This window comes from Pleurodeles waltl, chromosome 3_1 (assembly GCF_031143425.1).
Source record: "Pleurodeles waltl isolate 20211129_DDA chromosome 3_1, aPleWal1.hap1.20221129, whole genome shotgun sequence".
NCBI classification, from domain to species: Eukaryota; Metazoa; Chordata; class Amphibia; order Caudata; family Salamandridae; genus Pleurodeles; species Pleurodeles waltl.
In genome coordinates, this window is record NC_090440.1 from 1,553,971,461 (window position 1) to 1,553,986,611 (window position 15,151).

The 15,151-nt window shown below is 42.1% G+C and overlaps 1 protein-coding gene across 4 annotated transcripts in view; it reads left to right on the forward strand.

The window, feature by feature from the left end:
- Positions 1-15,151, forward strand: part of ACVR1 (activin A receptor type 1) — a 397,514-nt gene that overhangs the window by 228,455 nt on the left and 153,908 nt on the right. For all 4 annotated transcript variants that reach the window (XM_069225144.1, XM_069225147.1, XM_069225148.1 and 1 more), the window contains one exon: positions 2,795-2,894. In XM_069225144.1, coding sequence (XP_069081245.1) covers positions 2,795-2,894 — 100 coding nt within the window. The remainder of the gene's footprint in view (positions 1-2,794; positions 2,895-15,151) is intronic.

The following is a 15,151-nucleotide window of genomic DNA, read 5'->3' on the forward strand; positions in this document are numbered from 1 at the left end:
CCCCAGTTAGGGAAAGAAACCAGCTGCAAGCCTATGGCGTGGAACCAGGCTTATTTTACCTAAACAAATATACATAAGATAACATATGTGATAGACAGTGCGTTCAGAGACAACAAAAGCTCAAACTTACACGTGTAAAAGAAACAAAATTTCTCTCTTGGAAAGTTGCTTTCTTAGTAGCAATTACTTCATTAAGAAGAGTGAGTGAAATACAAGCATTCACAATTGAATTGAGTCTTTGGTCCGGCACTTGACTGCAAAGGAACCAGCTAAAAGCTCCAGACAATTTATATGCAAATTTTGTTACTCCGCAGACCATATTCCCCTGGTGGAAAAATCTCCAAACTTCCCTAGTTCCTTCGTAAATGGTTCACTAAATAATCCTCCCTGAGCCACAGCACCTGCTTCGGAATCAGCTAGGACTCCTAGCTTAGAATCCGCTTTTATTACCAAGGAGTATTGACGCTCAGTAGAAAGAGCACTGTTTGCATTGGCCCAAAATAATAGCACTTTGAGCCCAACCTGAAAGAATCTTGGGAGAAATTAGCGCTCCGAGGTTTTAGCATCCTCGGCCATGTCCAGGATTTTTGTTAAAGGGCCAAGGACATCCAGAAGTTTATCCTGACATGCCCGCCTGGATTTATCAATTCCCTTCTTAGGGCCTTTCATTAATTTTTGTAAGAATGTGGACATTGTCTGGTCTAATTCTGGAGTTATGGCAACTTTGTTTAACAAGGAAGGACGGGGGCTTTGAGCTTTGAGGCAATTACAGGATTCCTTCTTCGATGGATTCTGGATGCGACCCACATAAGTCGCGACCTTGTCGGATGAGGCCCATTCGGAAGGCCTAGGATGAATAATCTCATCAGGATCCAACAAATCTGAGAGTTCAGATGGCGAATCCTGAAGAGAAGGTTGAGAGGAAGAAGGAAGCCAAGGTCTAGATGGACTGACAGCATCATCATCCAAATACTCAGAAGAATCGTATATTGAATGGACGGAAAATAAGGTTGAACGGACAGAGAACCTGAAAAATCTCTGGAAAGAGAGGGATCAACCTGGGACAAAAGGGAATATTTTTACACAATCAAAAACATTGTGATCAACTCTTGCTTTGCGACGACCCTTTGCTCAATTTGCGCCAATGGATGCAGACTGTAAATCATTAGAGGGAAGAGCAGGAGCTGAGGGAGTTAAGCCAGAGGCTTTAAATTTGGCACACTCATGTGCGATTTGTTGAAACAGTCTGTCCTCAAAAGGACCTATAGCTTCAGAAACTGCTCTGTGAATAGACGCATTTACAGTGTAAAAGAAAATTCCTCCTCATCATTCAAATCCATCTTAATTTAGTTGCGGGGTTACAATTAAAGCAATAAAATAATTATTAGCAAACATAAGGGATAAAGAATCCTTGATTGATATTAATAAAGGCTGGGTGTCAGCTTAATAACTTTTGAAGTGTGTGATGTCACACTAGTAAGAGTCTCAGCCCAGTACACTTCATCCCAGGTGCACAAAACTTTTTAAAAGGGGAAATGTAGCCTGGGCACGTGTACCACAAGGGCACATCTGCCCAATTACAGACCTTTGCAGGTGTTGAGAATTTCAAAGCAATAACGACCCCTTTAAAAGAAAGCGGGGTGTCCAGAACCTCAATGGTTTTATTTACAGACCCTTCTAAAGAAGGGGCGTCCCTCTCCATTCAATGGGAAAGCTCAGAGGAGATTGGTGCTCTGACTGAAATTGATGCGCAGCTTCGCTCTTGATGTGAGAGAAAACCGCAGCTGCGCGTCTGTTTCAGCACGTCTCCCTGAGTGCGAGTGTTTGAAACGGGTGCGTTAGAGTGGCGTTAGAGCACCGCGTGAGCTGCACCAGTGGACAGCAACGGTTGTGAAGGAGCAATAACTTTCCTGTGATAAAGACGCTTCTGAAAAGCACATTAACTAGGAAATAAACGATATTAAACCACAGAAAAACTTCAAACACGTTACGAGAGTGAAAATGTAAACTTATCTCAGCTACGAGCAGCAAAGAAAGAGTAAGTGGAGAAACAGACAGTGGACTATATTATGGACTATGTGTACCTGATTGGTTGTTACTTACCTGTTTCTATTGGTTGTTTCTATTATACTCTGGTTCCCAAGGTGTCATGGAAATAGTAGTTTCTTTATTGAATGTTTAGCTGCTATTTAATAAAGTGGAGAATGATGGCATGATCCTCGCCTCCTGTCCTGACATAGAATTGTCAACACACACATACATAGACCTATATTAAAAAATGTCTTTTAGCCCCGATAATTATTCAACAAAGGTATATTTTTAATTGCTACATTTAAAAAAAAAAATGAAAAACTTTTATGGAAAGAACAGCCTACTCACATTTTACTGTGTATGATAGGAAATGCGATCTTTCACCTACCTGCTGTCATCTGTTGCTCCTAAGGTGAATACTCACGCCTTTGTGGTTTCCTTGCTGTAGCAAAAACTAGATGCTTCTAGCAGCGTGAAAAACGTATGGATTCTTCCTTATGCATCTCCAGCTCTCTTTTGCCATTCCTGCTAGCATGCGAACTATGGATGAATGAGTTATTTTGATGTCCTACAGTTTGATCAACAGTTTAATGTTGATTATTCACAAAGACGAAATTAGCAGAACTGTTTGCATGTTATCAGTACATTTTTAAAATGTATTTTCTTGAAATGTACTTAAGCATTTGTGTAGTTTGAACTATGTCTTACAATGTAAATGGTTTTTTTTAACCCAACTAGAGGTATTTCTTTTTTTTCTGTGCAGGATTTATTAGATCATTCCTGTACTTCAGGCAGTGGTTCTGGTCTTCCTTTCCTGGTACAAAGAACAGTAGCTCGCCAGATCACCCTAGCGGAATGTGTAGGTTAGTATCCTTCAATTGAACATTTTATTACTATGTCCCCTATGCACAAACGTTTTTCTCTTTTCTTGTAACCTTTATTTTTTCTTAAAATCTTTTGCAACAAGTATAGTAAAAAATGAATTCTGTGAAGGTGACTTTGCCTGGCTAGTACGTCTGTCATATATATTGTCTCGCGGTGACACATATATATCAGTTTCTTATTGTTTCCCTTCAAATAAACAAGTGCATCTTGCATTTACAACATATTGGTACTCTTCGAAGCGCAGCACTATCGTAATATGCTCACTGCTGGTAGCACCGCAAGGAATCTTGTGGAAAGGTATTCTATAAATGTATTCATAAATCTACAAAGCGCCAGTATAATCACTGTGCCACACCACATCCTGCTGCTGCAGCACATTGTATTGTTTTTATTCCAACGGTAAAGGGTTTTGGACCTGCATGCTCATTGGGTATCATTATTGGATAATTTTTGGCTTAAATTTGTTTTGTTTTTTTAACGAAAAATCTCATTTTTCTGGATTCACATGCTGTGCACTATTCTGCCATCCAGTGGTTGGGTCCAAAATTGTCTTTTTCTCTCGTGTTTTTTTTTTTTTTTTGTGTGTGGGGGTCGTCGATCACCGTTTTGGTGGTATGTCCACCCCCTTGTGTGATGTCCGATGGCGCCCTGGATGTTCCTGTGCATAGTTGCCATTTTCAGATTCTTTTTTCCACCTTTGGGTATGGAAGCAACATAGGAGCTCTGGCAAGTTTTTGGAATTTTTTTACATTTGATCGAAATTCGAACAATTCGCCAAAGACTGCAAGTGAAGATGACAACAAGAGTAAAAGGGGACCCTTTTTAATCTTCCTCCAGGACTGCAATGCCTGTGCAGCGTTCATACCCAAGATCCTAAAGGTAGGTCTGTGACATAGGATGGAACACTACCATGGCCAGCACCCAAAAGCCACAAGTTGTGCTGAAGGAGCTCAACCTGCTAAGCGAAGAACTGGACGACGTTGAGGAGGGAGAAGGCTCTGATGTTGAGAACTATGGGGCAGATGCGGAAAAAGACAAGCGGCAGAGACCCAATCGAAGGCTGAAAGAAGGTCAGGGTAACAAAGCCACCAAAAGGCTCTGACCCAAAGCCCCTCTGACAGTAAACCCCAAAAGGCAGCTTCAGCGTCTAAGCAGTTGTTGACGGAAGGTCAGCCGAAGCACAAAGAGCCTCAGCCTGACCAAGGGATACTGAGGAAGGCAAGGCAATGTTGAAATCCTCGACTACACCATCCGGTCGAGAGGGACGAGGGAGAATGCTAAAGTTTTGGATGCCACAGACATGTCAATGCTTAAAAAGACAGTTGGCGATGCTAGATGCTGAATAAAAAGCACTCGAGATTGAACACAAAACAAGAAGGCTGCTGCCCAACAATGAAAGAAGGAGTTTGATGAGTCCCTGGAGGATTTTAACATTCCTTCCAAGAGTTCTACGTCGACAAAGGTTGAAGGCCATGGAGGCCCCAGCAACACCGGCACCTCATGAAGAGGAGCAGGTAGAGTTCTACGAACTCCATGGGGAGCAAAGAGACAACAGGTTTCAACAAGGACTCATAACAAGACCTCAATGCCTATTCCCTAGAAGGAGTAGGCAACTATCCTTCAAAGCCATCACCACCCGATGACCAAGCCCTCGACAACAGCCTCAGGAAAAAGGCTGCTGAAACCTATGGTGTCCACTTAGAGGAGGAAAAAGGAGATTCTTGTTTCCTCCTAGAAACTTTAATGCTCCCAGCCAAGGGGAACTTGTATTTACCAATGCTGCCAAGCATACTTGACCAAGGGAAGGAGGCATTCAGTAAACCAGTCACTGCAAAGGCTGTATCATCAAGAGAGGAGAAAAAGTACAAGCCATTGACTCAGGACTCTGATTACATCCAGGGAAACGCCCTTGGGGACTGAATAATTGTGACAACCGCAAGGAGAACAAAACAATGCCTACACATGTACAGGCCCACCACCTAAAAAGGAGAGCAAGAGACTCAACCTGGTGGGCAGGACAATAGAGACAGACTGCAACCTAGTGGCAAATTGCCAAATCCAACACCCTATTAAACAGATAATGAATACCAGCAGTGGGACGAGTTGGACTCCCTCATGCAACATATGCTAGAGGAATATAAGAAAAGAGCCAAGGCTGTGATGCAAGAAGGAAAAAAACATTGCAAACACTTGCTTGAAGTTTGCATTAGACACTGCAGACACTGCCAGCAGGCAGATGTGCACAGGCACTAAACTAAGGTGGCATGCTTGGCTCGGGATATCCGGACTAGAGGTACAGGCCTCTATAATCGACATGCTTGTTCAGCCAGGCAGTCATTGAGTCCTTGCAATAACTTAAAAGGACAATGAAACAACCAAGGCAGTGGGGGTTCTACAATAGAGAGGCGCATTCAGAAGGGGAGGAAGCATAGCCTAAAGTCCCACATGCAGAGCACATTTTTCATTGGGGCAGCAGCCAACCGCAAGGCAACTCACACTAAGCTGCACAGCAGACCACTTACCAACAGTGGCAACATCCAGCTACATGACCCTTTTGTGCATGAGCAAGGATAAAGGACAATCTCCCTGAGGGGAGGAGCAATGAGCAAATGACTCACCCATCAACATCGGCCTCCACATAACACCAGTGGGAGATGGAATAAGAAAGTACCCACAGGAGTGGGGAAAAAATCACCTCCGATAAATGAATTTTGAATGTGATAGCCACAGACAATGGGTACAACTTATCAAGGAACCACCGCAGATTCCCCCAGAATCCAAGAAATGTTGAGGGGAATAGATCATACAGCTACAGCTAAGGACACAAGTGAAAATACTCTTACAAAAGAAAGCCATCGAAAGGGTACCAACAAGGGAAAGAAACAAGGGAAACTATTCTCCTTACTTCTTGGTCCCCAAAACAGGCTCCAGTCCAATCCTATACCTCGGATTCTTAAACAAATTCATTAGTACCCAACACTTCAGGACGACAACATTCTAAGGGGTTATACCTCTTCTAAAGAAAGGAGATTATATGGAAAACTTAGATCTAAACAACGCCTACCTACACATCCCAATGAACCAAAGAGACACAAAATACCTCAGATTTGTTTTAGACGAGGTGCACTACCAGTTCGCAGTGCTACCCTTTGGCATAGAATCAGCACCACAGATCTTCACAAAAAGCCTCACCACAGTAGCAGCACACCTAAGAAGACATGGTATCCGTGTCTACCCATACTTCTAGGATTAGCTAGGAAAGGCTCTATCAAAATAAAAAATGTCACAAGGATATTCGAACAGTGATCTCAACACTTCAATGTCTGGGTTTCTCAATAAACTACAAAAAATTGTCACTAGAACAGGAAAAGATGTTTCAGGGAGCAACACTAAATGCAAGGACAGCCCGAGTGTATCTCGTACAGAAGAGGGTATAAGCAATCACAAACTAAGTTTTCCTATACCAGAAGGGGCAGTCTCTGACAGCGAGGACAGTCATGAAACTAATGGGCATGATGGCATCATGCATACCGCTCATAACACATGCAAGACTGCACATGCGGCCTTTCCAGTGATGAATCTGCAAGAAATGGTCACAAGCCACTGGGAGGTGAGAGTATCTAGTGGTTTTCATAACAAAGATACAAAAGGAAGCAGAATGGTGGAAATCCAAGGACGTGACAGTGGGGAGACCATTCAAGACACCAAGCCCAATGGTGACAATCACAAGGGATGCTTCCCACAAGGTTTGGGTAGTGCACACAGACAACCAAGAAGGTTCAGTTACAATGAAACAACACAGATGCACTGAAACATATCAGCAACCTTGAAATGAAAACCGTTTGCTAACCCTAAAGGCATTCCAAATGTACATCCCAGGTCAGACTGTATTGTATTGTAATAGACTGTACTGATAAAAACAGACAACACATCAACTGTGTTCTTCCTCAACAAACCGGGTGGAACAATGTCATTCACCCTGAGCAAACCAACTCAAGAAACATGGCAATGGGCAATACCACAGAAGATCACACTTCAAACAGTTCACCTTCCAGGAAAATAAAAAGCAGAGGTGACAGTAAAGAATGCAAAACGCCAAGACTTTGTCTCCAGGTTTCACCACAGCCAATTACAGGAGAATGCCTTGTCAATAAACAGGTCAGGTAGATATGCTTACGCCTTACCTCCAATACCCCTACTACCGAAGGTGCTGGAAAAGGCCAGACAACCAGGGATGCATCTCTTCCTCATTGCACCACGATGGGCCACACAAACCTGGTTCTCAGACCTACTACAGATGTCCGGTGGGCAAACCATGGCAATCAAAGCAGAACAGGATCTGCTAACCATACAAGAGGGGAATCTGTACCACTGGGAGCCAGAAACACTCAGCCTAGCAACATGGCTCCTGAATACTTTCAATTTGGAGACCCCAGGCTACTGCCTAGAACAATGGAAATTCTGAAGGAACCAAGAAGGGCCACTACTCGAAAATGCAATGAGGCACAAGGGGGAAATACCTTTAGTGGTGCAACAACAGATATTTGGAGGCAAGGAAAAGATGGAAAACTGTTTTAATATACCTCACTCATCTGTTAGATACTGGTCTAACCTATGCATTCCCAAAGGAACACTTGACAGCTATAGTAGCCTACACCAGGGGCACTTCTAGTAACAGATTGTTTACATCCCCAGTGCAGAAGAGATTCTTAGAAGGGACAAAAATAATTCTCCACCAAGATCAGCTCCAGCACCATTATGGAACCTAAATACTGTGCTACATCAGTTAATGACAAAGCCCCTCGAACCTGTACACAAAACAGATTTAAAATCATTAACTCATGACAGCGTTGCTAATCTGAATTGCATCCCTTCGCAGAGTACTCGAATTGCGAGAGCATTAACAATTCAGGGACAGTATCTGCAAATACACAAGGACAAGGTGGTTGTCAGAACTAATCCACAGTTTATGCCAAAAGTGATAACCCAGTTACATGTTAACCAAAGACTCGGCTACAATCTTTCTTTAAAGAGCTGAAGACACAGAGAGATATTGCTCTACACACTTTAGTTGTAAGGAGGACTTTAATGTACTATCTGCATGAAACAAAAAAAGTTATGCAAAGGAAACAATTTCAAGATGGATTTTGGAAACAATACAGACTTGCTATTCTAGGACAGCAGTAACACTGCCCACATGCCCAAGAGCCCATTCACCACGGGAACAGGGCGCAATACTGTCGTTGCCAGCAAACGTACCAGTGGAGGCAATCTGCTTGGCAGGAACATGCAAAACATTGTATGGATAGTGAACAAGGAAACACAGACGGGACAAAGTGTACTTCAACACCTGTTTGTTAACACTTCCACATTTCAACCCAGCCATACTATGGGAAAGAATATTGCTACATAATCTAATGCACAGCATGTGAATCCAGAAAAGGATCCGTGCTTCAAAACTGAATGGTTACTTAGCAGTAGCAGTAGTAATAGCTTTACAGCTTGAAGAGTTTTCTGGATTTACACGTGACCCACCCACCTTCAAAAAAAAAATAGGCCATATTTCAACCAGGTGAGAGAGTAGAACAAGGAGGTATACCGAAGAAAAAGAATCTGAAGATGGTGACCAAGCACAGTCGGGGCTCTGTCTGAAGTTACACAAGGTGATGGACATACTGCCAAATGTTGGTTGAAGATGCCCACACAGGAAGAAAAAAAAAAAAAGAAAAGGACAATTCTGGACCAAACCACTAGATTGCGGAATAATGCACAGCATGTGATTCCAGAAAACTCTTCAAGCTGCAAAACTATTCCTTCTGGTAAGTAACCATTTCGTTGTTTTAAAGTGGCTTATTTGAAGTGAAAATCTGCCTGGATCTTAAGAGCAAACAATTCCCTACTTCTCTGTTGGAGACGTCCCACCTTCCTGCCCACCAGATCAATTAATGGGGTCAAATTCCAGTCAGTGAAGCCTACCTTTTCTCCTGAGGGTGAAGCTGTCCGAAAGTCCTGAGATGTGGGGAGCGGTTGACTATCTGTGATAGCCTCCCAGCAAAAGACATAACCCTGACGGCTCCAGGTTGAGTTATTTCCCCCACCCAAGCTTTCTGGCACGAAGCTTAAATCTACAGAGGGACATCTTTCAAATTGTATCTAGCTTTGAGATGTTTTAGCTGTAGCTCCCATTCTTGGTCAACAGAAAAACTTTAACCTCCATATATGGTGTCTAAGTGTAAAAGTAAAACTTTCTGTAGTACCAATGTCCAGTCCTCAATCTGACCATGTGTATTGAGGTGTAGGCCACAGATGGTGCGTCAGAATAGTCAACATTTCTCATTTAATTGCGTGGGACATTTTTCCAGTACTTGTCTGTGATGGTTTTGATTCCTTTATAATGCTTAATCACAAGATCCAGTTTTCTTTTATTTTGTGACATTTGTTTTATTACAGGTTTGCCTTTCAGGCTGACTTAGTAATTTCTTTATTTCTTAACATTAACGTTGTTTGGCTCGTTTTTACAGATGTACCAAATGCATTTTCTTTCAGGGCGGCCTTGCTCCTCTTCCAGGCTACATAGTAAGAGCCAGAGGTGTCTCACAGAAACAAATTTACCTCTGTGGTTCAGGTTTTAGGCTTTGAGGTAGTTGTCCGTGCTCAAATTCTGTTCCCCAACGCCGAACATTTAAGCATCTACATCCCCCAACTAGTTTGTTGTGCTCCTTGAAGAATATATTCTGAGGGCAGCTGTTTCAAATTGGGTGCAACTTTAATCTAATTTATATGTTACTGATCTCCCATCAGAGATGTATGTCTCTCACAGAGTAAGGTGCTTGTTTTCTGTTAATTCCATAGTCTGTTTTTCAGTGAGGTGACGTTGCAGATGAACCTTGCCAGGGTACTTGGTCAACTTGCTTGAGACACCAACACGGCCTACTTGCACCTCTGCCTCAGCAAATAACTACAGAAAGCAGGTGGCACTCAAATAGTTTGAATAAGCCCAGAGAGAGGCAATTTGGACTATGGGTTCCTGATACTTGGCTCGCTTGCAAATCTCGTTAGCTCTGTTGTTTATGGTCTCCTAAATGAGGATTTCATGGTTTCATGGGTTGGTTGATTAAAAAGTCTGTGTATAAAAAAATTAAAAAAATCACAATTTATTGAATAATTATGTATCGTTTTTCACAGCCACAGGTTTAATACCTGAAGCTAAGTTACCTCCCAGATGATCATGTCGGAGAAATACCCTCTCTGGGACATTTGGAAGACAATTTCTAGGTTTTAAGCTTCTGGTTAGCCCTTAATATTGTGGCAACTTCATGTCCTCAGAAAAAAAACTGATGTTCTATATAGGTTATATCTCATGGACAAAGTAGATGATTTCTGTAACCAGTTTTTAAATAATGCAGAGGTAAGATGTTTCTCCAGTGTGTGAGTACTTTGAGCATAGACAGTGAGAATATTTTATGACCTGGTAAGTCAGAATTTAAACTAGTGTCTCATTCTATTTAGTTAAGGCACCTGGTTTCTTGTGGAGGCTATGCATTCTAGGTTAACATATAGGTTATTAAGCAGAATAAACAACACAAGTTATAATAATATAGGCATACATAAGCTATGATAATGTCCGTCCTTTATTCAGTCACTTAGAAATGAATAGTCTTTCTTGAAGAAAATGTCCTTGAGTTCTGCTTGTAAAGCTGACAAGAACGTAGTGTAAAGGTTGGAATGAACAACACTACTCACAATGTAAACTGTTCTTTGGCTGCCGATATGTGGGAAAGACACTGGTCTTTTATAAAATATGTTTCTCACTCTGGTGAAGACATCCTCTTTATAACTCCAGTGCAATGGAGAAATAATCTAGTATTATACATTTAGAATGAAGAGTGGTCACACTTGTTCTTATTTCTTCACTCAATTGGTTTGTGCCAAGAGAATGATTATGGAAACTCAGCTTACTACGAGGTATTATGTTCCAAAATGGAAGAAAACATATTCAAGTGGCATTTGAGAAAAAGCCTAGAACTGTTTTAGAAAGTTTGTCTCTCGGCACAGAACCATCCAAGAGACTGAAAGGATCAACTCATGACTTCAGTTACAGTGTTTGCATGTGCCGTAAATGGGAGTCCATATAGAACACCACACTATCCTGAGTACTTACATCTCTTTCCACTGAAAGAGAAAATGCTAAATGTGATGACTCTGTACCTTTGTACATACAGGGGAAACTTCCCTAGAGATAAGTCTCTAGATGGTGTACAATGTCCCATGTATAACGAGCACCGGAAGAATGAGAAATTGCTTTTTTTTTTATTAAGAGCAAAAGGTCTTTTCCTTGGATTGTTCAAAGTCATGATGCCATTCCCGGACACCATCTTCATCACCCCAGAGCAAATCCAAAGTTTCAAAAGAGCCATCTGGAATTCTCTGCTCCATCTGCTGACCCTGTGCAGGTTGAGACCCTCTACATAGCTATGTTGGATATCTTCAGGACAGGTCTAGTCCCTTTTGGGGCACTCCAAAAGGATGGAGCCGTTCCTTTGGACTTCGCAACTCTGGTGGCTCTGAGACCAATGTCTCCTGACTTTACATATTTACAAGCTCCTTCCTTGGTGCATAAGAAGGGAAACCCGGACCACAGCACTATCACCAGCCCATCCATCACCATCCATGCCTCCGCCTTGGGAGCCAGTCACAATGCAGATTTCTGAGCTTTCATAGCTACAGGTCTCTAAACTGACTCTCAAAAGGCGATGTCTGAGCTTACGATGATCAATATCCTTCTTGGGCACAACAATTGTCAGGATAGAGTTGCTGTTTTGATCTAATTCGGGCACCATAAACATGCCACTTAGGGATTATGGTTTTACAAAAGATGATTAGAAAGCTGACAGTCTGCTTCCTCTCTTTTACTTCTATGCTGACCTATAGCTGGACTTACAGAATGCCAGTGGCCTCGACACCTCACCAGAAGGGAACTTCTTTCACCCCCTGACAGAAAAAGTGTTCTCCACTTTCACATGCTGATTAAGGATTTAGTACCCTGAACTCTCCTAGGAGCCAAAGGCAAACATATTTGTGGAAGTACTGCTGCCTTGTCTTATCAGCTGCAGAGAGCTTGTTTTCAGTTAAGTAGGTACCAATGGAACCAGTCTTTGCTTCTTTGGCAAAGTCCTTCTTAGGCCCAGCAGTACACAGAAATTTTCCAGATGCCGAAGTCTTGGTCTCATAAATCAAAGTTCTTGTCCTCACATCCCCCGCTCATACTTCATCCTTCAAACTGAACTCTAGTGCCTTCGCTAATGCTATGCTAGAACATGGAGTTTAAATTACTTTACTCCTTTGGCCTGATGTTTTTTGCTGCAAGTAAACTTATAGGGAATGGCGCATGCCTACAAGACTGCTCTGCCCATGTCTTGTGGGATTTGGCCAGAATGGCAGTTATAAGCCTACTGAAATATGTGTAAAAGACATTTTCTAATTTGGTCAATAATGACTTGGATGCTTCATGGGCACAGCCAGCACTGCATTAGAATTCCTGGATGTGCTAAACTGGCTATTCAGGAGATATCCATGCTACTTTGGTTATGCCCTACAGTGGGAAAAGGACGACTCCTCCAGGGAAAGCTTAAAAAATAGGAGGGCTACAGTCCCGTATGTCAGGTTTAAGACTGGACTGAGGACTCTGTCTTGCCTGACGTGGCATGCCTTTTTCTATAGGCATGATACCACCTACGAAGAGCAAACAGTGTGTGGTAATCAGCTGTCCTCAAGAAAGGTTGCAAAGGAGGCAAGACCCAACTCCAAAAAATCATCCAGAAGAAGAGGTTTGAAGAACATTATCCATACATAATTACCTCAGGACTCTGTGGAAGTAAAACCTAAAAGTTTTTGAATTCAAGGATAATCCAGAGGAAAAACCATGAAACAAATATCTAATGCAAAGGGTGAAGAACCCAGTGAAAAATACTATTTACTGTGTTGCAGCTCACCTTTTCCATAATTCAGCATTGTTTTTTTTTTTTATACAAAAGACACGAAGTGCCATCACAGGAAGTGCAGGACCCATCTAGACTGGGAAGCAGTCGTAGGAATCCACTACACCCATCATCTTGGACTGGACTAATGCTATAGTTCTGCTCCACTGCTTGATGGAAAACTATATTATAGTAAAGGCAGCATGGAGGATTACATAAGTTACGTAAATGATTTCCAGACAGAGGTTTTCCCAAACACCTTTTTCTCTGAAGATGTTGCAAGCAAAGGTTTAGAAGTTAATGGTTGTGGGTTTGTAGATTTGCAAACCCGAAGGGCTAATGTGGCATTCGTGGGGCACAACAGTCTACTGGCCTGACTAATGAGACTGTTTCATAAACAATAAGGAGATCTTTGGAGCTGTTTTGTTGCTCATCAATCCTAGCAGAGAAAACCTCATCTGATCTAGACACCTCAATAAATGTACAACTCCTTTCATGGAAGGAAAAGCTGGATCTAGGGGCTTGGATTTGGAGAATCTTTGATATAGAAGACTAAGGTGCATATTCTCATTCGGCAACTACCCCATGTCACTGGTAGATATCATCTTTTAGGGCCTGATTTAGAACTTGGTGGATGGAGTGTACGCCATCACAAATGTGACCGATAATCCTGGCCACTGTATTATGATCTCCGTAGGGTGTAATAGGATCGTAATACGGCGGACGGGATATCTGTAACGTTTGTGATGGAGTTTTCCCTTCCACGTTCTAAATGAGGCCCTGAATTGTTAAGCACTTATGGAGTGTACATTGGAAAGGGTTTAATGATTTCTCAATACCCTCATTCCATCTGCTGTTTCTCCACTCTCTCTCTCTCGCCCCTCTTCTACAATGTGTGGACATTGCAAGAAGGGTGACTATATGCTGTATAGCCATGGACTAATGAATATGTGTCACTTACTAGTTTTATATGCTTATCGCTTTATAAAATGATAATTTGAGGGAAAGGACGTCTTTCTGAATGTATCTGGCAATTTCTTGTTTTGTTTCCTCATTCGGGTTCCCTGAGTAAACAAATCCTCCATCTATAGCTTAGGTGTGTTTAATCTAGTTAGCGTGTGTAAATGGGTATTAAAATGACTTGGTGAAACGAATATGAAGGCTACCTTTGAGTAGTCACAATTTTGTTAACCTGATCCCTTGCAAATACCAGTGTACCATCTAAGCAATGCTGCTTTTTCTTTGTCACCGGCTGTGTAGTCAGGACCCGCTTTTGTGTCATGGGTATACAAGTCGGCCTTTCCAATCAGTTTAGTTGTGATTTATGTTTGAAAATGTCCGTTTTCTTCACGTTGGTGTCTTGTGAATTTTAGACGCCTTTTTCATATGTTCAGTGATAGTCCACCCTGCTTTTTATGTTACAGATAGTTGAATAAAAGTGATTTGTACGTTACCTTATTCCATATGCATCTATGTTCCTCACCAGTCTGTTTTTTATTCACAATATCTTTCTAGGCATGAACATTGAACCATGCTTATGACATTTAAGAAATTTGTTTTTTTTCTGGTCCAAATTGTGTGCCCTTTTTTCCACTATCCGGTGAACTCTACTGCTGTTCTTCACTGTCACATTGGCTCAAGCGCAAAGCAAGGAAGTAGTTTAACAGAAACTATGTAAGCAAAAGCTAAATTTGCACCAGGAATAAATCAGAAAGCTAGTGGCGCTGCACACTGTGTCCGTCGTCTGTCCTAATGCAGAAACGGAGGTGCCTTGGGGTGAGATTCAGCAGCATGTACTCTGCACGAATACTTGAGGAACTGTTGCAAATGCGAAGACCATGTTCATATTTCTATTGTCAAAGAGATAGGCACCAATCTGAACTGACATTTGCTCACGGGGGGAATAGTCAGCTGACTTGCTAGACTAGTCCCGTGAGAAAGTGTACAAATCTAGGAACTAATATTACGTATAAGCCAAATGTTTTGGGGATTTGGGTCATGCAGGACCCCCCCACCCCAGGGTTTGTGCTGTGTAGAGATGGGCATTATAGGAGCATCAAGTTGCTGTCTAGCAGATAATATCTGTTCTCTGTGTTGGCGCTCCTCTGCTTTTATTGATAACGGGGCTAATGCTGTGCCCAGGCAGCAATGCCGTATTTTCCGCATGGCGCGGTTTTGCTAGACATTTTGTTACAGTAATAAAAAATGTTGTCTGCTGCTGAAGGATGGTCTCAAGGTTATCCATTAATGGAGTGATG